This window comes from Stylophora pistillata, chromosome 13 (assembly GCF_964205215.1).
Source record: "Stylophora pistillata chromosome 13, jaStyPist1.2, whole genome shotgun sequence".
NCBI classification, from domain to species: Eukaryota; Metazoa; Cnidaria; class Anthozoa; order Scleractinia; family Pocilloporidae; genus Stylophora; species Stylophora pistillata.
The window spans coordinates 1,469,349-1,496,959 of NC_142531.1; the positions used below are offsets into that span (position 1 = coordinate 1,469,349).

At 38.4% G+C, this 27,611-nt stretch overlaps 1 protein-coding gene across 1 annotated transcript; it reads right to left on the bottom strand.

Moving 5' to 3' along the window:
- Positions 1-7,579: 7,579 nt before the first annotated feature.
- Positions 7,580-27,535, bottom strand: LOC111344562 (protein retinal degeneration B). Its single transcript, XM_022951807.2, has 18 exons — positions 27,103-27,535; positions 20,713-21,000; positions 20,399-20,447; positions 19,956-20,158; positions 19,241-19,799; positions 18,296-18,450; positions 17,506-17,818; positions 17,020-17,201; positions 15,979-16,501; positions 15,074-15,400; positions 14,561-14,709; positions 14,232-14,351; positions 14,017-14,133; positions 13,157-13,305; positions 12,465-12,614; positions 11,865-12,048; positions 11,380-11,511; positions 7,580-10,534 (listed from the first exon to the last, which is right to left on the bottom strand). Exons 1-18 carry the CDS (start codon positions 27,178-27,180, stop codon positions 10,262-10,264), a joined length of 3,951 nt encoding a protein of 1,316 aa, XP_022807542.2. The 5' UTR covers positions 27,181-27,535; the 3' UTR covers positions 7,580-10,261.
- Between the last annotated feature and the right edge of the window lie 76 nt (positions 27,536-27,611).

Sequence of the window (27,611 nt, forward strand, 5' to 3'; positions counted from 1 at the left end):
AATGAAAATAAGACCTCGGTAGCTCTCAGAGACATATCAACCACGACCACGTCCTTAGAGAGAATGAGTAGGTTTCGTACGTGGAATTAATTATAATAACAAAACAAAGCCGCGAAAAGTTTCTCTTCTGCGTTTGCAAGACTACAGTCTAGGATCCGGTGCAATGCTTCCAGTTCTAAACGGTCGAGGAAATTGAAAAATGTCTGAAAAGAGTCCCGCCTTTGGCAGCCACGGGTTTTGCAAGCGTTTGTCAGCAAACGGATGTGAATTATTCCTGGTATTATGCCAACGCAAAAGCGCCAGACCACAAAAGCTTGCTCTCGCTTCCATAGTGAATTAGTAACTGGAACTAAAGCGATAATCCGTTCAAACTCCTGGCAGGTGAAACCCAATGATCAAATATGAATGAGCTTCTTTCACAAGAGCTCTTAAAAAAAAAAAAAGTCTTAATGCTCTTAAAATTCCTGCGATTTCACTTTGTTGTCACTCACATTTGTACCGCGAAAAACACTTCAGAATGTTACTTAGCTATGTTCACTTTTCCAGATTTAATATTTTAACCATTCTTGCCGTAAATTAAACTTTTTCCATCTATTCATCTGCAGTACAAGCACAACTGATGAAGGTGTCTGTGATTTTCGCACCACACAATGCTTTTTCCATTCATCCCAAATGTACTCTGACACGGTCAAGTAAACACTAAAAAAATTAATTTACCGAGCTTTAAACATTGAAAATTTAAATCTGGAGAATGCTGAATGTCTCTAACAAATTAGAGGCGATATGTAAAAACTGTCGGCTGTTTCTTTCAACCGCTTACGACCCAGCCCCTCGGAGCACATCTTGCACTAATTGGGTTCTATCCAATTTGACTCGCTGGTAAAAAAAAATTTTTAGGAAAATAGGAGATTGATGAAAATTTTGTGGACATCTTCCAACACGTGTATCATGGTGTTTGTACTGAAGATTAAACAGTTTTAATCAGTTAGTTTCAATTCATTGCACGTGCTCAGTGATATGGCAGCGTGTGGGCGGTTATAAATGTAACATGAAGTTTGAGGTACTCATAAGTTGCTAATTGGGAATAATATTTTCCTGTCACTCCTGTTCTCTCAAAACTAAACTTCCGATTAGTTTGAGACAATCCAGGTGTTTTAAAAAATATTTTGATTTAATACAGCAAAATTGACTATAGTCCAGCCGGACGCCAATTTCTTTTAGTAGATAAGGATGATGATGATGAGATATTTATGATTTGCTTGGTGTACAATTGGTTTCCAAATCATTCTGAATGTTTGGTATCAATGCCAACCTCAAATGACAATGAGTCATTCGGACGTGCCAAAATTTATAAAAAAAAAAAATTAAATTTTTATCTATACTGCTAGCAAGGTCTTATTTCCGCTCTACAGGTGTGAAAATTAAAACCTTTTCATCTACCTGTTTGACTTGTCGACCACATTTACAGTATCTAGAACTCGTTATCCTTCCAGAAGACTCCTCGATGATACGTTGATACAAGTGGCTTCAGAAATAGATTTCCTCATTGGGTTTAGCCACCGATACTAAAACCTGGTGCTAAGCAGAATGAATTTGTTCAAATCGCGTTATTCCATGATGTTGAGCTTGTTTAGTACTTAAGTTTTTCACTTGCTCGCTAAATCATAAAATCTTGATACGAAGCTAGAGAACCTAATGTAAATCAAAAACCGAATTCCGCCGTGCAACTTTCCATTAATGCTTTTGTTATTAAAAACCACTTTTTAGTCCACAAGTTGCTGCGAAAGGTCAGTCATCTTTTTCCGAACTCAGCTGATCAATCTGGCCACGTCGTTATGCCGAGTAACGATAATATTTCCTTGTTATCCTGGTCGCCTTAGTAACCTGGTTCCACACCTCCTATTACCTTTTCTCTGCATTAAATGTTCTGAGTCAGAGCATGCTCAATTGGCTATTTTACTTATTTTACTCCCTGTTTTATTTTTTTTTTTTTCCTTCCAGCACAATAGCCATCTACCCAAAGTCAGATTTCTGCCTAAATGTCGAACTCCTCAGTTCAGGGGGCGTGCCTCAACCGTGTCCTTATTTGGTATATTAGGGACTTTAAGAAACCACGACGGCGACGCCAAGGAAGACTTCAATTAAAAAATGAATTTCCACTCTTAGTTAGAATTTCAAAAATGGCTGCAGGAGCTTACTGTCTCATACAGCGCCACAGCTCAACTTCAGCATGACGTATAAAGTAGCCGTTGAGTTCCAAATGGAAATTAAAATAATTTGCCGTCGCGGTTTCGGTTCACAGACGACGCAAATTTTGGCGATTTCACGTTGTTGTTTTGCATAGGACGGCTAAGAAATGTACAAAGTTTCAAAACGCACGTGCTGAGCTATTGTTCTGCCAATTGGATCTCTTGTTTTTCCACGTCCTCGTTGCCGTCGCCGTCGTGGTTTCTTAAGGTCCCTATTTTCACCGCTTACTTGCCAGTGTCATTAAACTCATCTCACTCACATTTAAACATTCCTTCAATCTAATGGAGGAAATTTTTTCGAGTTCATATTCGATCGGTTTTGATCGTGTCTCAGACCAAGTGTCTTGAAGGTCAGAGTGCTTTGTGAAATCGCGAGGGAGAGCGTGTTAAATCCTTTGGTTCTTGCTTCATTAAAGGTTAAATACTTCATAAATTTTCAAAGAAAATATTTAGAGCCTTTCCTTTGGCCCTTCCTTGGCTACTTTTATGGGATAAGTAAGAGATTTTACTTGGAAAAAGGCGGAAACGATTCATTTGAAGCAAGAGATTGTAAACAGTTTATAGACTCTTGTTTAAAATGATCACACGAGGAAACTTTGTCAAGGAAAATGAAAGAAAAACGAATCTCTTATTGTTTCATTTTCAATGGAAGGAAATGTTCACGAGGAACCCCCTTACAAAATGAGGGAGATACGAGCCAGACATTTTGAGTTTCATCCCCCCCCCCCCAAGGAGAACAAATCTGGTTAGTAGCTCTTCCATACTTCGACTGCTGAGAGATAACGTTTTTAAAAGACAGAGAATTCGAAGTTCACCTCCTTTGCTACCGTTGCTCTGGCGAGTCACGCAACACTTTGTCCTCTGCACACTCACGAACGCGCGCACGTTCTAGTGTTGCCTAACGAATCCAAATAACAGATTTGAAGGAGATAACAGACTAGTAAATAACAGATTTGAAGGAGATAACAGACTAGTAAAGCATACTTTGAGTTTGGTAATGACATCACTCTTCAAACTCTCGTTCTGTTTTATTACAATGAGGGGCGTTTTTTCTTTCACAGCTAAAAGTGTAAGGGTTTCGTCCCGAACACTGTTGGTGACTACTAAACCGGGATTTGCAGCCATAGGCAATCCAGGTCGATGCTTAAGGATAAAGCTATAGATTCTCATGTATAGTATAATTAAAAGGGATGTAAAGCATACTTATTCATCGGATTAGTCCGCAACGATCGCCGTTTAAAGAAACTGTTAGATTTTGAAGTACAGCAATAGTCCTTCATTTTGTTACAAGCACTTCCCCAAGCTATTTCCTACAATTCCCTTCCATTTTTGGTACGGATATAAGCGAAAAATTTTATTTTAACAAAAAAGGCACTTATCATTTTAAAAACAACTACCTCTCAATCACCCTCCCCTCCTTTTTTCTTTTATCATTCTCAAACCTCAAATGAAAATTTAGTATTGTATTTGTCTTCAGTGTCTGTACCAACCTATATCCCATTTTTTTTTTAGACAAGCTAACCGCTGTGTAAATCTTAGCTCAACGCATCAAAAAGAGATACAATTTTAACCCACCCACCAACTGGTCTCAGAGTTGTAATCATCCATTTATTAATGGCTCTTTGTTTATTCAAACGCGTTTGGTAAAGTCACTCACCACTACATGGACAATATCACCATAGAGAAAAAAAAAAAAGTGATCATAAACGTAACAGTTTTCCGATCAACAGCTATTCGACCCTGCTGTCTAAACTGCTGAAGTTCCGTAAATTCATTTACTGGGGCATAATTACCATTCTGGTAACAATGTCTGGCCGTCTCGAGTGAGTATTTTTCAAAAGCACCGCTATACATCAATATCCTGGTAAAATGATCGTGGTCGGGTCAAAGCAAAGCCGACGATTTTTTTAGATCGAATAAAGGAGAAAGGCTTAGAATTAAACATGCTGTTCATCCTAAGAGTCATTGAGACTGTTCATAACAGCTGAGCGGTTGGCTTTCGCGTGTGAATTGGACAAAGCGTCTACGTCACTCACTTTTTACATGTATCCTCAACAAATAACATCCTACCTTATTCCAGGTCTTTTTGTGCTGGAATAATGTAAAGGCTTCCAATCGATGTCTTTAAAGTGAGGTACATTTGGCGAATTAATCGTGTTGCCCGCCGCAAACTCTGTACGTCAAATTTTCGGCTTGGCATCACAGACAGAAATTTCACACTTCTATGTCGAGAAAATTAGCCTCATTTCATTGGCTAACTCGCTCACTCGTACCATTATTGTTACTAAGCTACTTATGTGAAGAAGCCGGTGTTTGCTTCAACTCAAAGATTATAGATCACCGTAAAGAATTTTAAAAAAAGTCACGGTAAATAAAATTAAAGACATGAAAAACCGAGTAAAAATCAAGACCAACTGATTTAATTTGTCAGGTAAATACATACGTTTTTGTTTACAGTTTTCACCCCATTACTCAAACACTTTTAAGAAGGCGTTCAGTGTACTTGAACCCGACTCCGAAATTGTGTTTTTTCTCTGTTGTAGTGTCGAACGCTTATAAAAATTCAAATATCATTACGCTTAAACTGAGCACCTTCCTTGACTTTTTGTCCGCGGGCAGGTACATATATCTCTAAAAACACGGGGATGTTATGGTTGTTGTCTCAATAGCGAGAAATTTAACCCCAAAAACTCAAGAGCTACCGTTTGAAGTTCTCGCGGTTCTTGACACTTCTATCGGTCACGGCTCGGCGGGCGAGAGTCAAAGATTTACCTCTTTCAAAGACGGTTAATTTTATGATAACTTATGCTCAGTGCAAAATTATTGCTTCGTTTTAACGTAAAAACGCTTTGAAACTATCTGGAGATTCGGTAAAGGTAAAGCATGGTATTTCATGACAGCGACAATTTCTTCACTATACACAGCTTGCAGATATCAAATTTTGTTGCCATGCCTGTGTAAAGCAACAAGCAAAATATATTTTGTTCTATTTTCATTAAAGTTTGATGAGCCTTCACAATAAGTTGTAATGACCAATCATTACAGGTGGCGATATGTGGTTGATGGTGGCTTTGAGAACAAATTGCCACCGGCTAAAACTTGTCAGCTGGTCCAATTTAAAGCCACATTGAGCGTGTAGTAAGATTAATGAAAATAATTTTTTTTGCCTAACTCGTAAAACACGATCGAAAATTTCCGTGACACCTCATTTTAGCTTACTTCTTTTGAAAATGTTCCAAAGAGGAAAAAAAGATAAAAAAAAAAACAATACCATTCTATAATACAACACACAACGATTTAATACCATAGCTGTTTTGTTCCCAGGGTTTTCACACCCTTGACTTGAAAGCTTTTGAGTTCATTTGAGTTTTTCAACTACCAACAGGTTTTTTAATACTAGTGCGATTAAACTAAGCTGTTGTGGTCCCCTCAGAGTGACTCTATTTAAATACAGTCGAGCAGGATTAACAAGCATCCGTTCAGATGTTGAAATTCGCGCGAACATCTAGAAAGCTCCTCCTCCAAGGTAATATTCAAACGTTCTAAGTCGCTCTTTTAATTTCCTTGGAACTGAGAGATTATCTGCATATCTGCTACTAATAAAGCCCAGTATCTTCAGAAAAGAATAGGCAATCAACTTTAGAAAACAGCCGCGAAAACAATAGTGGTATCCCACACTTAAAATTCTCCTGATGAACATCCATTGTATGTTCCTAAGGATTACTAATATAAAATTGTTTTAATACAAGGCGTAAAGAGGGAGTCGTATCTCCGATCGACAAGCAAGAGTTTGGGCAGTTTCTAAAGCTTATTTGAATTCCAAACTTGTCAATTTGTTGTTGTGACAATATTTGCTTGCAGGCAGTCGTAAAATGATTGTTTTCTCGAAAGTGATTGTTTTCTCCACTTGTGAACAAAACACAACCGCCCCCTTCCTTCATCTGCAGGTCGTACTTAACACCGCACCCAAATAATATTTACTGTACTCATTACAGGCAGTGGATTCACCTGATGTTTTTAAAAAAATTAGGAGGCTTACGAATCTTTCCGAAAATGAATTATTTATCTCGTTACATTTGTAGCTTGCGTGGCCATCGAACTGAGGGGAAAGGAGCGGGAAAAGTTTGTTGATCCGAGAGAGAAGTGTGATCCTGAGGTGGGGTAGGACTCGCGAAGATAGCGCATCGTGCGCAAAATAACTTCCCACCCCTTCCCCCCCCCCCATCCTCTCCTCCGCACCGCACGCCACGCGGTGTATTTCAATGAAAATCCACCATAAAGCACGAATTGGTCAAGAAATTTAACAGAGTACCCTCTTTGTAGCATCATCTAGTGAGACGTCCGCCATTGAATTCTGTTGATACGAGGGTGAAATTCGATCAATGTAATTTGAAGATTTTCAGCGGTGCTGTCTCGGAATAAGTTAGACCCCGTTTCAATCACAAAAATACATGCAGTGGCTTGACGCAAAGTCTTTGGTCCCATGGCTGAAGTAACTAGTTCTCATTTATTTCATGGTGCGACATAAAACGCTCAACAGCGAGCCACGATTATGTCAGTAATCTAGATTATAAGGCTCTGTTTACAATCGCAAGCAATTGGTAAAGCTCGTAAAGGGGATACAGGCTATGTCGCAGTATATTGAGTGGTTGTAAATCACCTTTCACTTAAAAAACAGCATTTCAACTAGTAATAGTAATAATAATAACGGGGACAGTGAACACTCCACGAGATGGCTCTTGTCATCCACTGTTCCCAGGTGGAATTGGATCGTAAAATGTGCGATTTTCTGAAGGGAGGAAAAGTGAAGGACCCGGAGAAAAACCCCGCAGTACGAGAACCGACCATAACAGACTCGACCCACGTGTGACACCAGGTCCGGGAATCGAACCCAAGCCACAGCAGTGGGAGGCGAGCGCTCTCAACATTGTAGGTAGAAGAACACTAAAGTAGGAGAAAGAAAACAGAAAGGAGTGGGTATAATAAAAGATAGAGTGGAAAGATGCGGGTTGAGGACTTCACGAACTGGAAAAATTTAGGTTTGTTTTTCTATCATCTGTCTTCTATCATCTGGTTTGAGACATCGACTGGACACGTTTGATTGTTTTTTACCTTGTGGTTATTAAAACAAGATAACGCCTCTAGAATCAATGAGGATTATGTCAGTTTTAAGAACAATGCAAACCTTTATGTGAAGAATAAAAAACAAAGAATAAAAAAAGCTGAAAAGGGTGGAGAAGCATTCGGATGGCTTCAGCCAAGAGGTAGGTTAAAGGAGGGCAAAATTTCAAACTTTCTGCTCATAAAGAGGTTAAAAAAAAAGACAAAGATTTTTAATTTAGAAATGACTGTTTTTAATACCATTTACAACTTTCCTGTACATGTTTCTAGTTGTTAATGTATATAATGGTCATTCTAATTTGAGACATTCCTTTCAGCTTGAAGGGTTTGAACACTATACTAATTCACTACCAAGGTAGGCTGTTTTCCTACTGAACCCTTTACTTCCATAAGTGACCAGTAAGTACTTTCTCCAAAAAACATAAATTGATTGTCAAGCAGAAAAGTGATTGAAAGGAAACATAAAAATCACCTGGGGGATATGGTTTGACTTTAAGCCAAATTATATGAGCTTGAATGATGAAAACGATGGAAAGGTGTCATCAATTAATTCCTGGTATGAAACCAGAACGAAAGACACGTCGATAAAGTTATCATCATTACCGTAGGCTAGTGGAGTACAGAATCAATTCTCCCCACCGTAGGGAGAATTGACTGTGTAATCCTGGAAGTGAAAGGATTAAACATGGAGGAATATTATGACCTCCCCCGTCAGGCGTAGCCGGAAGGGGGGGGGGGAAGTACACTCTCTGATAACCAATAATGTGTTAGTCTACTATGTTCCTAATTCTCACATAGATTCAATCTATTACAACACTATAATAATCTACTGCGGTCTCGGTAATATTCACACTATTTTTAACACATTATACAAATAAATAACGATCAACTTCACTAAATAGAGTAAGGCATCCCATGGTGCACCGGAGTCACGCCACGCACTAATTAATACACAATACAAGCATTTGCATGGCATAGGAGACCTGTTTCTAGCTTTAAAAAAACATTCAAGTTGTGATTTTTTGCGAGACATTCGATTGCTTTCACCTCAAACGAACAATTGAACCTGCAATACAATTGCACCACAACGCTACTTGCAATCACTGCCAATTGTTACAATGCACCAAAAATTCCTCTAACATGATAGAGCAATTCTCAATTGAGTGTTGAAAGTCATTCGGTATTGCTTTAGTTTGTTCTATTTCGTTACGGGATTGGTTCAGAAAATTCACCCTACTTTATCAACCAATCAGATTCGCGCTCAGTTTGCTTGCCTTTAATTCGAGTTCTAATTGGCTCCTTGTGGTACTTTCCTTCCTTCTGATTGGCTGTTGTGATTGCTTTGGTTTTGGTTTTACGACACTCAATCAAAATCCGCTCTGTAAGTGACCCAGCTACTTACTGTTTTAGTTATCAGATGACAGCTACCAGTTTAAGGTAGTTCTGACAGACAGATGATCAAAGATACAATTTGATAGCTGCATTCAAACAAATACAAGGAAAACAATATTTTTGTTTTGTTAACATTATTTTGTGATAAATTCTCAAACTGCTGATCATTAGCAAGTACGAAATAATTAAACAAAATGTCAATACTATTCAATATATGCTCTTATAAATTAAAATATTAAATAGGTTACTCTTTACAATATTATTTTCTTGTCTGTCTCTCTCCCTTTTTAAGACTTTGACAACTGAAAAAGGCCAGCTTTGTTTCTCTACTGATAAAAACGATTAACCACCAGTCTTAAAATGTTACTCTTTTTAAGATCGTCGAGGTTTTTGTTTTGATCGTTTGATTACTAAGAATCGATATTCTGTTCAAGTTAGATTCCTAAGTACCATCTATAACAACTTCTCATTTGCAAGCCATCTTATGTATCTGGATTCAAACATGCAGACTTAAAAAAAAAAGAAAGGGAAAATGTTAAACGAATGTTCGATGGCATTCGGTTAAGGTTAATTTCTTCTTTATCACAAGACAGTCAAGTCTGGACACAGATAAACCCTAATAACATATCATAATAATACCTTCAGAATCAATGGTCACAATCTAGACCATAAATTAAACTATTAGTAACAATACATGTCTATGTATGGACCAGCCAGGTAATTGACAGTTAAATAACTTAACATAGTATTCATTAGTTGATCTCTCATTCTTTGTGAATCAATTTTTTTTTTCGTAGTTACAACTTTAACATTCCGCAATAAGTGTAAGTCGACAACTTCTCTTACAAGATGACTGTTAGAGACTGGGTGAAAAAACATCCACTAAACAAAATCTACAAAGGGAAACACCTGTAAGATGTGCTTCTGTTCAATGAAAATATGGGATAATACCGTTTTGGAACATGTTTTTTCCTCGAAATCAGAGTGCCCCATGAATAGAGGTTTGAGGAGAGAGGATTCCATTGCACTTTCTCTACAGTGCAGTAACGAATTTTAATTTATTCACAGTTTCATTCAAATAACTCTAACTTTGCGATATAGATGAGAGGGGCGAGAAATCTCTAAACAATTTAAGAAACCCACTGCTGGTCAGACCGAGAAAGTAAGTGCCACAAAATCAGTGTTATGTAAGCATAACACTGGTTGCCAGAAGTTAAACAGTTCGCTATTTACAAGGGTGGCCTGGGACTCGAACTGTGGACTTTGAGGCATCGGTTCAAATTAATAGAAAAGGAAGCCAAACATGTTAAAATAAACACGCTTTTTTCAAGACATCTGGCTAAAACGTATTAGTCACGTGTTATGTAAAACATGCGTTTTAGACGTGGGAAACCTGACGAGAAGCCTCGCAAAACCGTGCACACAGATGAAAATCATATCTGAATATATGTACAATTCCTCTCTTAATTGGGATGTTCTACAAATGTGATTTTCCTCAACTACTGTTCATCAAAGTTACTCACCGACCGCCCCTTAGTCTGTCTAAAGGAAGAGTAATTAAATGATCCTGATATTTTCGAGCAATCCTTATCAGATTCAAACGAAGGTTTGTCTGAAATTGACCGTTTAATCCTGTGTCTTGTCTTGGACACACGCGAGGGAAGGCCAAAACAACCGCGCCTCAGAATCAAACGAGAATTCCCCACAGCGGGCCTTGATATAGTTTGTGTGGTGAGCGCAGTCAAATGAGCTGCATAACCGTCTTTGAGAAACTGAAAACAAAGAAAGAGATTCGTATGATGTGCGATCCTCGCAGTAGATAGCGCTATTTATGCAATAGCGAAAATCAGACCTGAAAAAAATCAGGCCTGTACGGGACTCGAACCACTGACCTCTGCGATACTAGTGCAGCGCTCTACCAATTGAGCTAATCATACGCATCGCACATCATACGTATCTAATACCGCAGTTCAAAAATATATGAACTTCATATATTCATTGCATCTCAAAGAAAGAGATTCTTTGTTGACTTAATATAACCCTTCAGACTTGGTCAATGAGGATCCGCTGCCATTCTTAGATGGAACGCTAATATTGTAGACAGGCAAACTTGTAATTCCAAGGGTATGCGAGGACTTCCTCACGCTTGAGATCTCAACCTAGGCCTGGTTATGAAAAGAGCGGATAACGCTATCAAAAGGATAAATCGCTATCGTAGTGCGCTATCCAGAAACCGGAGTTAACCACCGGCCTGATGGACCACTGGCTCGTAAACAGACTTTACCTTTACCTAGTGCGCTATCCACCGTACAGAGATTCATACAGTTGATAGCGTCATCCACCTTTCCAACAACCGAGGCCTGGTGTTTAGAGCAAATTTATCCTATTGTGCGCAGGAGGTTTAGAAATATAGAAAAAAAAAACAACTGGAAGGTGTGTGAAAAGACCGAGAGGAACCTATCAAAACTGATACCACTCTGTCGACAAGTAATCCTCTACATTCGCACTTCAATCGCACGCGCGTTCAAACTCGCACCTCAGAGAATCACCTTAACACGGGCTATTGGAACATTTTTTGTGTGCCACTGTAAGGCACCTATCAGAGTAAAAAAATTACCTGAGTTTGTTTGGAGTATTTCCTTGGATGGTATTTTCCCACAGTGTATATCTGATGCGGTTGAACTCCAATTGACGAGTATACTGATATGTCTTTTACTGATCCATATGCAGCGTGGATCTGTACTTGACACTGCCAGACACAAAGCAAATTAGGAAATTTCTCTAAAAAATAAACCTGCGGGCAGAGTATTTTCCATGGCTTAGTATGCGCGAGTCTCCTTTCCTTCGAGAATAAAGCCTGAGCCTATTTAATTTATTAGAAAACTATAACTCTCTTGAACGGTTTTTAGATTTGTCGTGGTCATTCGTTCCTTGATCAATTTGTTCAGATTATTCGTGCGTTATTCGTTCGTCGTGCGATACGTGCGTTCGTATCTTCGTTTATATTCACTTATAATAGTCGGTTCATTCCATTTCCGTTCTTTCGTTTGTTAGCATAATTTTTTCCCTCTTTGGTCATTCACAACACAGATAGTTACTTACATCACTGATAAGGTATCGAAGAAACTCAGTTTTATGTCTCTGAAGATCTTTTGAGATTCCATCTCCAAACGAAACTAGACCGTACGGAAAGTTGTGCTCAGCCAACCAAGACATGACTTTAATTTTCTGAAAATCAGGCCGACTTGTGACGTACACGATTAGGAATCCTAGCTCCTGCCAGTGTCTAGAAGAAGACAAAACACTTAACTGATGAGGGAATAGCGAGGACGTAAACAATTTTGTGTGGGAAGGGTGTATAAAAATCATTTAATAGGCTAAATTACGCACGCAGTTTGATTGGTTCTAGGTCATGAGCTATTAATGGATAGACACATAAATGACGTCACCATGTACTTAGCTGCGTATCGTGTGCCACATATTTGTTCTTACCGCCGTTTGACGTCATCTCTGATCAATTACAAAACAGAAGCACGGCTATATAGAATCTATTTGTTTAACAACAACAGAGAAAGAAAGCCGGAAGGTGTCTCTAGAAAGTGATAAAGTTGAGTGAGGTGATCTTTCATAACAAGAACCTGTTGGGAGGCAAAACACCAATTCAAAGACAATAGAACATTTCCCACACAACACTCAACTTACCTAACGACATCCACGGCGCCTGCGCGGACCTTCGGGTCTTTACCACGAATGGAGACGCTGGCCGCAAAAGAGCCGTCGATACTGAAAACCACAGCCTCAGTCTTAGGTGGCAAAACAGCCACGTTACTGTCTATCCAAGTATGATCACCTCTGGAAAAAAGAAAAACAAGATTGAAAAAACCAAAGCTTGACTCATTCACACAATTTGGTTGATGCTGATAGAGAACAGAGATGGCGACTTTATGATCGTTTATGTCTTTCGGAGAGAGGGACAAAATAAATTAATCGTGTTCCTGGTTCTTATTGCCAACCAACCTTTCTCCTCTCTCGCGAGCAACAAGCCCTTTCAAATTCTACATGCGACTCAAATTGCGGCAAGAATCGTTCTTAAAGCTGATGAAACAATCCTCCTGTGTGATATTTAGATCATATAATATCTCTTAATCTTCTAAATACTAGAGGCCATTAGGATACACCTTCCCCTCACAATATTAACACATTATCGGCAAAACAGGTGATGCAAGTATACAAACCAACCGGTTAGAGGGTGTTATTTGGATATCACTCCAAATCACTCAACATATTTACAAGGAAACAGCTAGAGGCCAGAGGGGAGAATTTCTAAGCAGATCTATGAAGTAAAAAGGTCAGACCCACTACATTCCTAGTTTGATCAATGACAGTTCACACACCTGACGATCAACTTTGTTGGGTAAATGCCAACCGGAAGTTTCTTCTCTTCAGGAATAGTACACGATAGCCTTCCTCCGCTTCCGGTAATCACGGTGTCGAATAAAACATACTCTCCAGAGGGAGGCTCGGTCATGACATAGATATCGACCTTCAAAAGAGCAACAGAAACAAAGAATTAGCCAAAGAAAAAAAAAAAAGAAAAAAAAAAACAGCCTTTGTGGCGAGAGTTTATTCCAGTTTCAGTATCACGAAGTGAGTGGGAACTTTTACTAGATACCTTCTTGCATGGGACACAAATTTGAGTGCCTACTTGCATGCAGTATTGCAATTACTCTCTAGCTATTTCCTCCATTGGCAGGGATAATTTGTCTAGATTTAAGGGTGTGTCCGCTGAGTTGATGTTGCAGGCTCCTCATGGATGGGACGACAGGTATAGTTCAAAGAAACGTACCAAGTTGCCCTTTAGCACGTTATAACGTTATATCCCTACCAAGAGGTTTCCTGAAATTTGTGTCCCTACTCGACAGTAGGTTTGCACCGATATACACTTAATGCATTTGAAAGCAACTGCGATAAGTATTACCCCCCGCCCCGTACTGTACAACATAAAGAATTTCCTAATTCGAAAACCCAAAAGCGAAAGCAGTTACAACAGCCAGTCAATACAAGGGAAAAATTACAAGGAGCCATTAGAAGCTAAGCACATGCAAATGCTAAGAAGAGGACAACGCAGGTCCGAAGCGTGGCGCGAGTTTGCAAACCGTAGCGTGCCGTAACGTAGCACAACGTGACGTGGCGTGGCGTGAGTTTCCAAAACCAATCAGAGAGCGTACTGGGACCATCATGAAGAGTTCATTACCTTCTCACCGCTAAGAGACACCATATCTAGAGGTCCATACATGAATCTGGCCGTGAGAACCTGATCAAGACCTTCAAGGGTTACCAAATCATTGGCTCTATGGTTAGCATTCAGGTTCTGCCGAGGAATCAAAATGAATGATGATGATAAGTAATGTTCTTCATGACTAACGAAGTGGCTTCAGGCTGTTAATTAACCATCAGTAGGAAAGATACCTTGATTTTGATGGCAGTTCTTCGTTTCAACCACTTTTCCCTGGGTTGGGAAGGACAAAACGTCTGACATTTTCTGTTGGGAGAGGACGCACTTGAAATGTCCCATTCGCCATGAAGAATCTAAGCGAATGAAAAACGGATATCAAAATTAAGATTCACCGATCAACAAATCAAATAAACACAATGATGAATTTTCTGTGGAAGCTTCAGCTACCTTACCGCCCCGTCAACTCTGTGTTGCAAATTATGCTACAGAGTGATGACAGAGGTGGAGTCTTGGCAAAGAGAGTATAGCAAGAGAGATTATTAGCGACGAAACCGGTTTATACCTGTCTGACAACAAACGCAGCCACGTCATTAGACTCCCAATAACTGACATGGAAGAGAGGCGAGAGTACAGCTGTGGGAAACTGTTGAAGTCCCTCGGGGCAATACAGCGCGTAATCGACGCGCTTAGTCCCCCACCAGTTTTGAACAGCTACAAAAAGAGAAGGAAGACAGCATTTGGATCAACATATAACACACAGTCATATTGGTGGAACGTGGTAAAGAAAAACCAAAGCAATCCTAGATTACTTCAACCCGAAACGCGTTAATACATATATATATATATATATTGATACTCTCCACACTACTTTCTTTACATTTACTGTGACAATGACAAGGAGAATCTGTTTAACAATCAAGGGGCTTTCTAAATGATTGATCATTTCAGAGTTAAACAGACAATTAAAACCGAATTACTCTACTTGCAAACTTTGAGCCAAATGGTACATTTGTTGACTAAATTCCCGATTAGTTAAGAAGAGAAAAGCTTAACGAGATAAAAGAATTAAACATACCCATATCCAGATCAGTCCCTCCAGAACTGTCACAAGATACCAGACTTATCGTACTCAGGTTGCTCTCTCGTTGAACCATACCCGTAAAGGACCGGGAGCTTGGGGTCAAAGGTGTTTGAGGAACAAACAACTCGGGGTAAGCACCAATGACGTTGCTGAGTAGATGTGATTGGCCATCACCCAGTGGGAATTTGTGATAACGAGGTACTTTGACAGCCGGAATTTGAGAAAACGGACTCACGATCAAAGGTTCGATTCGGGATGCTGATGGGTCAAACGGGTGAAACAGGTTGTAAACCTGGTTACAAGCAGGTTTGGGCGGAAGGGCTAATAGCGAGAGGAAATAAAAGCAGTATTAGAAAAGGCTGCAAGAGCTGTTCCATACCTCGCCCTTGGGGAGGAACACTAAGCAATGATTAACGTGGCTTCTTTCCCGCGGGCGCAAGCGCAACAAAATGTCCAGGGCGTGGATTTAACGGTCGCACTAGCTTTTGAGACAATTGATACAGTCCGTGAGATAATTTTGAAACAGGGCTTAACTCTTTCCACCCTAAGGTTTGTACGTATATTCTACATTTTGTTCTCTACACATTTCTCCGGGTACTGACCACGAGAATCTGTTTAATGGCGATCATTTCCTTTATTCTTGGGATCTTAATTCTTGATTCAGTAAGATATTGTGAGGAGAATTTAGATGAGGTTCACACAAACCCAGTTCTTCTCCTGACGATAGAGGTCTTTCTTATCGTCCGCGCCGTTCATGATCGTTTGGCCTGGCATCTGCATATTCATCCAGATGGCATAGCGCATTATTTTTCCTTTCTTAGCGATTCAAAGATCACGCGAAAACCAGCCTTAAAAGCACTGCGAGTTTGGGACGCAAAATTCTGATGATAAATTCTTACCAAGACCGCCCCTGTCCTCCCCATTCAAGAACCTTCGATATGCTAACACGAGACCAATGGGTGAACCAAACGCGAAAAACTTGCCGACTTCAAAATCGAACATTACGTTGTCCACCGATTCTACCGACAGGGACATAGTGTCGAAGCTAAACGTATGCTGTCTGGCCGCCCTTCTGAGGGAGCCTGGTGAGATCATAACATTGTCTTCCATCTCATCCACCGGTGAAGTAATCATCTCGTCTGTCTCGGGGTTAACGTTCTCTCGGATGTTCCCACTGCTTAGGCTTAAACGAAGATTGTGAGAATTCTCCAAGCTGCTCTTACAGGGAGGAGTGTGACTACTGATCCGTCGAGGTTTCCTGATCACACCGCCGTTTGATTCTGCGTTTTGCTGTGCAGCGAATGACGCGGCTTTAGGGGAAAGTGTCGACGTGTTTGAGATGAAACTTTGCGTGGTGTTGACACCAGAGGTTAGGGCATCGTAAGCGAGCAAGGCACCTATACAGTCGCCAAGGAGGCAAACCTGAAGCAGAAATACAAAAACAAAAACACGATTTCAGATAATTCAGTCGAACCCCTGTAAAATGAGTAATCATCGCTTTTTAGCTGTTGGCTAAGAAGCTACATGTATGGTGCGTCTCTCTTCCCAAATGTATTCATGTTGAGTTAATTCTGGGAAAATCTACGAATTGAAGGAGTGTTTAGTGACCTTCAAGAAGTACCCTTTACAAGAAACGCTGTGCAAGCCAAAAACAGAAGAACATAATTTATGCAAAAAAGGCGCACAAGTCTTAGTAATTCCTGAAAATCATAAGTGAAAGTCAACACTATAAAAAAAAACCCGCTTGATGATAGGTGTCACCTTTCGTTTTCACACACGCGAGAAGTGGAGCTGGTTTTTTCACCACACATCCTCTCGCTTGTTATTTACCTTTCGCTCTCACCTTGCATTTACCTCCACTCTTCTAAAAGATGCAGAAAAAAAGCACAACTCCACCTATCCCGCTGGCTAGTATAAAAGTGTAATAGTTTTGAACTGACCTCTCCACGAAAGCCTTGGCCTTCGTCGGACTTCAAGAACTCTCTGTACACCATGTTGGTGGCAGCTACCATGGAGTTCACTGCCTCATCATAAAATGGCGAGGACGAAACCATCAGCGATATCGCACTCAGAGGAAAACTACTGGAGACTGGGGTGAAGCCGCTATTTACACTAGCCACGTCTGAGGAAGTGAAAATCGTATGTATCATTATTTCATTGCATTGCTTACCCTAAATAATGAACTGGTTTTGAGGGAAATTTAAGTTATTTTATCTTTTTTGAAAAACCTCAGAAACCTCACTTTGGTTTTGACAAATGTTTTGGACATCGTAATACATAAATTTTATCCTTTTTCACAGCTTCATAAAACCATCTCCTCCGATGTTACGACCACGTTGTCATGCAATACGGCAGTAAGGCAGTTCTAAGTGCACATACTGTCATCGTGCGGTTTTGCTCTGCCAATAACAAACCACAATTCTTACCCGAGTCACTCTCTGAATAGGGGCACAGCTGAGACAACAGATTAAGAGCCTTGGAGCAGATGGCAGGGCACTCGACGAGCCTCAGTGCGATCTTTCCTTCTGCTCCTCTGTAGTGCGAGTTTATCACAGCCTCGAAGGCATCCTGAAGTAGTTTAAAGTCCATTTCACGTGACGAAGGATCCAGTCCTGTGTCAATTTGTGTGCCGCCGTTAATGACCAGAATGAGATTGGTGATGCGAGATGCTGGTAACGAGCACGTCGAAGTATCACTGACTTTCTTACAAAGTTTTTCTTTTCTTAACAGCCGAGGTGACTAAAAAATTAAAAAGGAAGTGAAAGTTAAGGTAAAATAATTTGTAAGAATTTGCTTCAGGACCCTCTTCTTTGAAAATCGATCATCAGTACATGCGCGCAATTCTTTTGAATGTCGAAAGTAATCTTTAATTACTTTTTTCTGCCTCATTTCACTCTTTTATTGGCTACGGAAACCCAGCACATCCTTTCAACCAATCAGACTAACACCGTTCGTACCTTGACGGCGCGTTTTCCCGCGTCTGACGCGGTTTAAGTTGGTTTACGTCTTTTTCACCTGAAGTTCTCATTGGTTTGTTATGATGTTGACCTTTTTTCTGATAGATTGTTGGAATTAATTTAGCTATCACATTACTACACAATTAATTAGAGGCACTCTTTGGCCCCCGTTGGCCTTCTTTCCACAATCCTTTCCGAGATGTCTCTAACGAGCTGTATTTATTGATAGCGTAACTTTAACACCCTTTACTAATTTTACCTTGTCTACGCTCTGCTCAGACGCTAGTGAGTCTAACGACTCTCTACTACCCCGAGAAGAATCTGTGTCCAACTCTAAACTCTTAAAACTGTTACCCAGTTCCACGTTGCGTATGGTCAGCAGATTTGAACTATAAGCATGCTCCTCAAGTTCCTCTGCAATGGAGACGGGAAAGAAAACAATGGAGACTGTGAGTAGGACAATAACTACCGACAGAACTCTTACTGTTTTAAATTTGCTTAGTTATTCTCTCCATAAACAATAAGAAACTTTAAAGCACATATCGCAATGCGGTATTGTTCAAAGCTGTTCGTTCATACTGGAAGTGTCTAGCCTTGTCAAAATTAAAGACAGAGTCATATGAAAGATTCCCCTTGATTCACAACAACCACTCCGTAATGTCTCGAGATTTGTACAAAATGAATAACATGGCCCATAAAGTTCCTTAAAACTTAAAGCTAACACGCTCAAGAAATGGTAGCCACATCGAGTCTGATATTTCAATTCGAAGTCCATCGTGAATTTGAGATAAATCAAATGCGAATGTTTCAGTAAATGGTTGACATTAATAATCCATCAATATTCCATTAATTGCATTAATAAGCCATTAATATCTCTAGGAGGGTTCTAGGGTGTCTTTCTGGACTGGAAACTTTCAACAGGGTTTAAATTAGGGTGGCACGGGGTCCACATGAATGTTACTGACAATTTTTCCATAGACTTTAAAGCATACTCAGTATATTGGAACTGGCTCTAATTCACACGTATTTTCACCGGTAAAAACACGAACGGATTTCCTTTTAGACACGGTTAGGACTAAAATGTAACAACGGCACACCGTCATCCGCACTACCTGAAGAGCCCCACCCCCACCCTCACCCCTTCCCCCACCCTCACCCCTTCCCCTATGAAAAAAGGCTCAGCGGAAGGGAAAATTGAACATACCTTGAGCGTCGAAAAATTCGTCATCCGCTGAATCCGATTCATGGGCTTCAATTGCACTCATATGCCAACCTTTTAACATATCAGAACGTGACAACCGTTTCTCAGCGGTAGAATTTATTATGTCTGTCTGAGCTACGCCATTGTATTCAACACCGTTCGAGTTCCCTGTGTTATCATCGCTATCAAATCCGAATTTTTCCACCGTGATTGCGACGGGCGAAGGGGAGGGAACACTCTCGTTTTCGTCGAGTGAAGCCTTGGAAATTAGTTCTAACCTGGAGGTGTTATTGTTTTCTTGAACATAAACAACACTCCCTCTACCTTTGTCGTTTGCAAAGCCCTCTTCTTGGTCGCTGTCTCTATCAGAAGCAGTGTTAGATATACCGTGGTCGGACAATCTGCACATTTTTATGGCTAACACCCTCTGTGTTTCTTCTTCTAATTTTCGTATATCCTCAATTGTCAGTCCAAACCACTCATCCTGCCACACCCATGCTTGTCTGTGACCCATTAGCATCGGGCGGCGCAGACCAGAGTGAATAAAATGTTCGATTTTATTCTGAAAAAGAAAAAACGGAAAGGAACAACAAAAACTGTATAAACATTTTAAACATAAAAATAAAGCTTGCTCTCTTCAACAGGTTCAGGCAGGTACCTTTGTCCACCACAATCTACAAGCTACAAAACAAAAAAAGCCTTTTTTAACAAAATTTACCTGCATTCCCCAGTATCTGAACTCAACCTTTATTAGCTTGTATGCACACATCACATCAGAGGGAGGCTTTTCAACTCTGTACTGCTCCAGCCAGTTCTCCTTCATAGGGCCCCGCCCTGTTTTAGTAGATTGATACAACAAGGGATCCTCTTCTTCTGAGTAGTCCGAGGACGACACTTGATCCTTAATTGGGTCAATTATATCTGTAAAACAATTTCCACAAAGTCAATTGGCTGGTGAGCTTAGGAATAAGGATGATAGCAGAAATCTCCTAGCCAATAGCAAATGAAAGAATTTTATTTCATGAAACTAAAAGAAAAACAAATTCATTTTGATTGACATTTAATATTTGGCAGCTTCAAATGACCTGTAGCTACAAACTTGCTTACAAGTCTATACAATAGTCATTCTAGAAAAAACAAACCTCAAAGTAGTACACTCACCCACTTCCCTTCCTTGCAAGTCCACTGGTGACAAATTAAATACATTTTCCTGAAAGAAATTATACACTAAGCTGAGAAAATATTTAAAATCCACATAAACTTTTAACAAGTTTTTTTTTCAAAGACTGTTTATAATTCAAACTCAAAGCACTCTATTCGGTTGCTATCAATAAAGATTGGCAGTTACTATCATAATGACATGGTGCAAACAAGTGACGAGAGAATATCAAATGATCCTCTAGCATATATTTATGATGTAGAAAACACAGTGGTATTAGAACTAAAATGAACTATCATAATAGAGAAATATGCACCTGCTGTCCCGCATCAGGATAATAATATGTTTCTACATCAACAAAAAACTTCTCTACAAAAGGACATGTTGTCCTCATCTTGGTATAAGGATAGGCATTCCATGCCTCTTCTTCAACTCTTAAGGCTGCCTTTGGTAGAATTGCTTTTAGCCAGCTGGGTAAATGGTTTCCAATGTGATAGAGTTTTTTTGTGTATTGTCCATTTCCTCCAGGGCCATTTGTGTAGGGTGTATTTTCGAGAATCTCAACTCCGCTGCCCTCACCAACACTATCTAGTCTACTCTTTTTCTAAAAGAAACAACAGAAGGATTAGATGAAAACTGATTTTACCCACTTTTTAATTAACTCTGTAAGTAAATAAGGTAATTGATAGATTGAAATTAAAGCCTTTTGATACCACAGACATAATACCTCAGCTATTCTATCAGTTGACAGATTAAAACAAGCTTGAAATCTCTCTCACATGCATCAACTCTCTTAATTTATGCAAGAACCTCCTGGATACAGTCTCCATCGCAGTGTGCAATCTGGTAAATTTCATCTTAAATCAAGATTTCTATTCAAATTTTTCCTGATGAATGCTCCATCTTTAAAACCAACCACATTGATAAACTTTAAAAAGATGAAGAAACTGTAGATACAATTTTGTGATTTAGGTAAGAATAAATTAGATGAAGTGATGGGCTGGTCATGATGCAAGATTCCAGCCAACAGGATGACTTTTCAGAAAAAAGATCAACATACTAAGAAAAACTAAATCAATTACTGGTGTAACTACTATGGCCAGCATTACACCTCAAAACTTTCATGAGTATTTCTTTGCCAGTATTTCTTTCATGAGTATTTCTTTCCAGGTCGCAGCTCTGGCACTTTGGAATGCATTACCACGTGAGATTCCTTCTATTATAGATCTAGGGATTTTTAAGTGCCACCTGAAAACGCACCTCTTTAGGGAAGCTTTTTATTAATTTTTATTAAAATCTTATCATGATAATTGGTAGTATCTTAACGCATGCTGCATGCTTTAATTTTATCATAGTATATTTTTAATAACTCAGTATTATTGAGATGTAATGTGCACTTGATCATTTCATGGAAAGTGTGCAATATAAGAATTAAATTACTATTATGATTATTATTTGCCATAAAGACATCAAACCCATTCTTTTCTTAAAAAACTGATTGGGTAAAAGTAATATGATCATATAGTGTTAATTTTGTAACTGAAAGCTAGTTTAAGCTAGTTTAAAACTAGCTTTCAGTTAAATTAACACTATTCATTTCATTTTTACACAAAATATAACTACATCAGTCTATACAGTCACATGTTTCAGCTTATAATAAATTTCTTCCTATATCCATATACAGTCAAGCATATTAACACAGCTGTTTAAAACAAAGAAACTAAAAATCAAACTGTCTTAGATTGAAAACATCTTAAGCTGAAAACCATTTTAAACTTTTACAAATTTTATTATGTATATATACAGTTTCAAAGTCAATCAAAATATGATGATTTTAGTGCAAAGGTGAACACACTGAATTAATTTTTTTTTAACTGAGCTATATATTATTTACCACTATTACAGTTCTTTGTATTAAAACAGCATTGAAAAATATTTCTATTCTAAAGGGCCCCTTTGCATTTTATTAGTAAGAAAGCCAGCAAATAAAGGGGGTAGATATCCTTAGATACAGAGTTTCCAAATATTGTGCTACAAAAGAAATAACATTTTCTTATAATTAATTGTCAATCAAAAACTACATAATGTCAGTGTTACTGGCTAATTACTGACAGATGCACCCACAGTTAAAGAAAGAAAGAAAATTATAAACCAAAATTTTTCTTTGTATCATGTAAACTTTGAAATGCATACATTACTAATGGAGCACACTGTAGAATGGGGCCCAATGTTGATCAGAACACTCAATCAGAACTCTCAATCAAATTGCACTGTAAAACATGTCTGCCACACAATCTTCCATCAAGTTACCATCATAGGAAAGTTGGTAAATTTGAAGAACAGCTTCCCAAAATATCCGTCAGCCAACTGTCAGCCGACTGCATGTTCACTGACAGTTGGCCGACATAATGAAAACAAATTTAGAAATGAGTAAATAGACTGTCATCTTGGTAAGTTTGAACTTTCACAATTACCTCAAAATGAATTTTGACAAACACCATGCAATAGAGGTAAATTTCAAGTGCGAGGCATTATTGGCCATATCAATCTTCATTTACGTGAACTTGATGTGTAGTATCTGACTGACACATTTCGTTCTGCTGAAATTGGAAGAGTTTAGTTACTTAGATTTAGCAATATGAGTAAATTTTTTCAAAGACTTACAAAATTGCACGAGCCCATGTTTTCATTGTGTTTCTGTTGTGTTTTTGTTGTGTTTTCTGTGTTTTGTTCGCCAACAGTCAGCTGATAGTCGGCCGACAGATATTTTGGGGAGCTGTTCTTCAATTTTACCAGAAAGTTGGGGAGGCATAGAATCTCTAACCCTTCCCCCCTCGAAAAATAAACAAAATTTTGAGAGGCAAAGCCCATCCATGTTTTTATGCCAAACACAGCAGTACCTGATAATGCTTCCTGAGTTATATTCTGTGGCTCACACAGTAAAAAGCTACAAGGTAATGCTATCAACTGATCAAGTTAGTTTTTCGTGAGTAAGAAACAATGAACATTCTGTTTCTCAGCCGTAAAAAAAAAGAATTCTCTAATTAATACCCTTCCATGAAATTACATTTAAAATGAGATTCCTCTCTTTCCAACCTCTAACCGTATTACCTGTACATTCCACATTCACACTTTTATTAATTATTTTATTAATTATTAATTATTAAAATGAGATTCCTCTCTTTCCAACCTCTAACCATATTACCTGTACATCCCACATTCACACTTTTATTAATTATTTTATTAATTATTAATTATTAAAATGAGATTCCTCTCTTTCCAACCTCTAACTGTATTACCTGTACATCCCACATTCACACTTTTATTAATTATTTTATTAATTATTAATTATTAAAATGAGATTCCTCTCTTTCCAACCTCTAACTGTATTACCTGTACATCCCACATTCACACTTTTATTAATTCTCACTTCCCAGCAGTGAAAAAAGGCTTACAGTGTACCTAACGCTCCACCAACCCTGTGCCAGGTCATTTTGTGACTCATAATGGAAGGTCTTACGTGTGAATTTCTTTCATCCTACATACCACCAGTGATAAAAATAGTCTTATTGTGCACTCAGCTACCAAGCCTATCAATACCCTTGTACGATTATAATCAAAGGTATAAAGGCTGATAAACTGTTTGGGGCTGCGTCGGTGGGGGTAACGAAATAATTTGGTCGGAGCGAAGGGCTAACGCTTGAAACGTCAGCTTTTGTAATCGTTACGGTGGCCAATTTACCATTTCAACTTTGTTCATATATCCAAATTATAATCAAAGGTGTTTCATGTGAATTTTCATTGGAGGATCCAATGGTTATTTTAAATTATTTCCAAGGCTGGAGCACATGATTTCAATTCTAAATAATTTAGAATGATTGGAGACAGTTAAACAAAATATTAGAATTGAGATTTAACAGTGTTAAGCAGATACTTTTAAATAATTAAGAATGATTGGACATGGCCGTGTGAAATATTAGAATTGTGATTTGACAGTACTAAGCAGATGCTTTTAAGTCAAAGCTGAAGGCCAAGGCAAATATTTGACCAACAAGGCAGTGACAAATTACTGAAATACCAAATTTGTCTTTCATATTAACTATTATTGTGAAAATTACTCCTGACAGCTTAGAGAATGCGTCTGACGTTTTCAACTGAAAAGTATGCAATTGGACGCAACTATGCGAATGAGCAGATCTTTAGTTGTAAGTTGTTATTTGCAAGTCACATGGTCAAATTTTGACTGATGCGATCAAAAGAGACACGGCATCAAATCATAATTTTGTTCGTATAATAATGGAATATCAGGTGATGGTGATTCTCTTAGACTGCTTACCATCATCTGATAAAGATTATTCTATGGAACTCTTATTAACTTAATTTGCCACCAACACCTTGCTTATAATATTTCAAACAAAAATGAGCAAGTATTACTGTTAATAATACTTTTAGTGAAAAATTTGTTTTGATAATCAAAATAATCCCTATAAAGATTAAAATACACCAACAGCAAAAAATTAAACCATAAGAATGACAAAATTTAATGATAACAATCTCACCAAATGATTATAAGTAATAACAGTGTCTATGATTGAGGGGATGCAATCAGCACCTTAGTACATGAAACACAACAAGATGACTGTTGATTGACTAAAAGCTAGCGAAAGAAAAATCCTTTACAGACCTTAAAAGTATACTTAACCTAAGTGACTTTTAACTCATGGATTCTCTTAAAACAGGTTTACCCCTTTGGGGTTTTCTGAAAGATTTTGTACTATATGTCTTTCGTTTGGAGGTAGTGTTTTCCTCTCAGCTGATCACTACAGTGTTCTCCAAGAGCACCATGGCTACTTGTCTCTGAAACACTGGTTACATGAAGTAGACATAACAATAAATTACCTGTCTTGATCTGGAATAAAAATAAACCTCTGCTAGCTGGTGTTTTGCATGGCTGGCTACAAAGAATATCTGGAGAACACTCTCATTAAAAAAATGCCAGTTTATGCTGATGTTGCAAGAGCAACCCTTTTTGAGAACAAAAAAATGCACTCGTCAACTGGAATCAAGTAAAAAGTCTTCAATGTGTTAGTTTAACCGATAAGTTTTCCACTCTGAACTGCAAAATGGTAATTATTGCAGAGGAAACTATCTCTGTTAAGTCATGAAACAAAGACCAAACAATACTTAGTTATCCCTGTCAATAATTACTGAGATACCCTATCTAATGACTGTGACTTACAAAATATTAATACCTGAAAAAAATTATTTTGAGACAACTGAAATGTGAACTTGGCAGTTAGAGCTAATATCAAAGTCAGTAGAAATCGAATTAATCCACTGATTAACCTACTGTCATATATATAAACTATATTAAGTCATGTCATTTATATAAATTATATAAAGATCAACTAGAATAGAACAGTGTTATATTTGCATTCTGCAGATTTTTTTGTTTCACGGTTGAGTGGAGCTTTTCAAATATTGTAATTTCACTAAGAGGTACACCACAACAATTGGTCAAAAAAAAAGTAAGTACAAAATTTCTAACCAAAACAGCTAAGATTATCATAATGCTAATATTGGCCCATGTTCAAAAGCATTCATATTTATTCTGACGAGCAAAACAAAATGTTTAAAACCACAAAACAGCTGAATTCCATCATTTGGATACCCAATGTGCCCAAGTAATTCTTTTGAATAAAAATTGTAGAAAAAAAGGGTATTAGTGGCTTTTAAAGGAAGAAATTATGGATGTCCTTATTGAATGTTTTTTATATAAAATACCAGGAAGTCTCGAGTACAATATCATGTTGAACATAAATCTGCCCCAAGGGATTTTCTGGAGCGAAAATAATTTAAAGGGGCTTTGACAAAGGTAATGAAATCGAAACTCATTTGATCAAGCCACTGTTCGAATTTTAGTTCTCCAGATAAAATTTCCACAGTGATATTTCAAGTTGTACTCTCTGAATCGCATCTAACGGTTTAAAAATTAGGTGTGTGGAAAACAGAAAGGCGGTTTGGACTTTAAAAAAGACGGAAAATTTGACTTGAAGATAGAAATATGTGCGAGCGCCAATGTGTCAACTTCACAGAAGGCTTGACATGCAAATGCGTGCAAATGTGCATTTCACTTCGATTTCACTTACTCTCACGTAGTCGACAAACACGAGCATCACAAAGATTACAACCAGAAATAGCACACATAGATACCTCAGTTGACTTTTGATCGCATTTTTTTTCGTCAAACGGACGAATTATTCTTTAAAATTATTGTTACATGTTCTTATTTTTCCAAGAAATGGTTCGATCCAGTTAGCTCCGAGCTATGTCAACAGTGTCACGAGAGAGAAAGCGAGAAAAAATTCGTGGAAATCGCATCACCAAGTTACTATCAAAACCACAATAAACTTTACATAATTGTTCGCTTATCCTAAGTCGTAAAACTCACTACAGAGGCAATCGAAACAGTCGAAACACAATATCTGTCTAAGGTATACATAAGGCGTCAGGGAAAAAATCGGCCGGTAACTGAAAGCTTGTTTACAAGACTCAGGCTGTGGTCGAGGTGCATAACTTTGACATGTACATATACAAACATTGAAACAAACAGTATGCGAAATCGCGTAGAATTTGCAGTCGCGATCCAACTCCTTTGAACGTATAGGACATGTGGAAAACATAGTTCAGAAAAAAAGAACCATACCTGGATCATATACAACTGAGCTATCCTATACTCTTCTACGCTCATCGGTAGAGGAATTCTGTATTCTTTGATCAACATTATTTTTCGTACCAGGGCAACGAAGATTCGAAGCGATGCTGATCGTAACGTGAAATTCTCGGTGGCCTCTTTTAAACGAAGGCCAGAAACGTTAGTTTCACATGAAAGCGAAATGTACAAGAGTCGAACAGCTTGCAAGCTGTCCGCTGAAAATAAACACAACTCAAACTCCGCCGGCCGGAAGCCATCTTGAATGACGTCACGTATCGTCGGAACAGATGGCCAGCCTCATTTTCAGAATTTATGAAACGGATCCCAAACTGTTTCTCCCGTCATACGTCAAAAATTTCACTCACATCGAGAAGCGGTATGAGTAAAACGTAGTTAAAAATCTGCAAGCGATTGTGTAAGTGATATTTTACCGTTGCAATATGCAATTAATCATGAATTAAAGAGATACTACGCGCTCTATGATTGGTGGTTGCCGATGA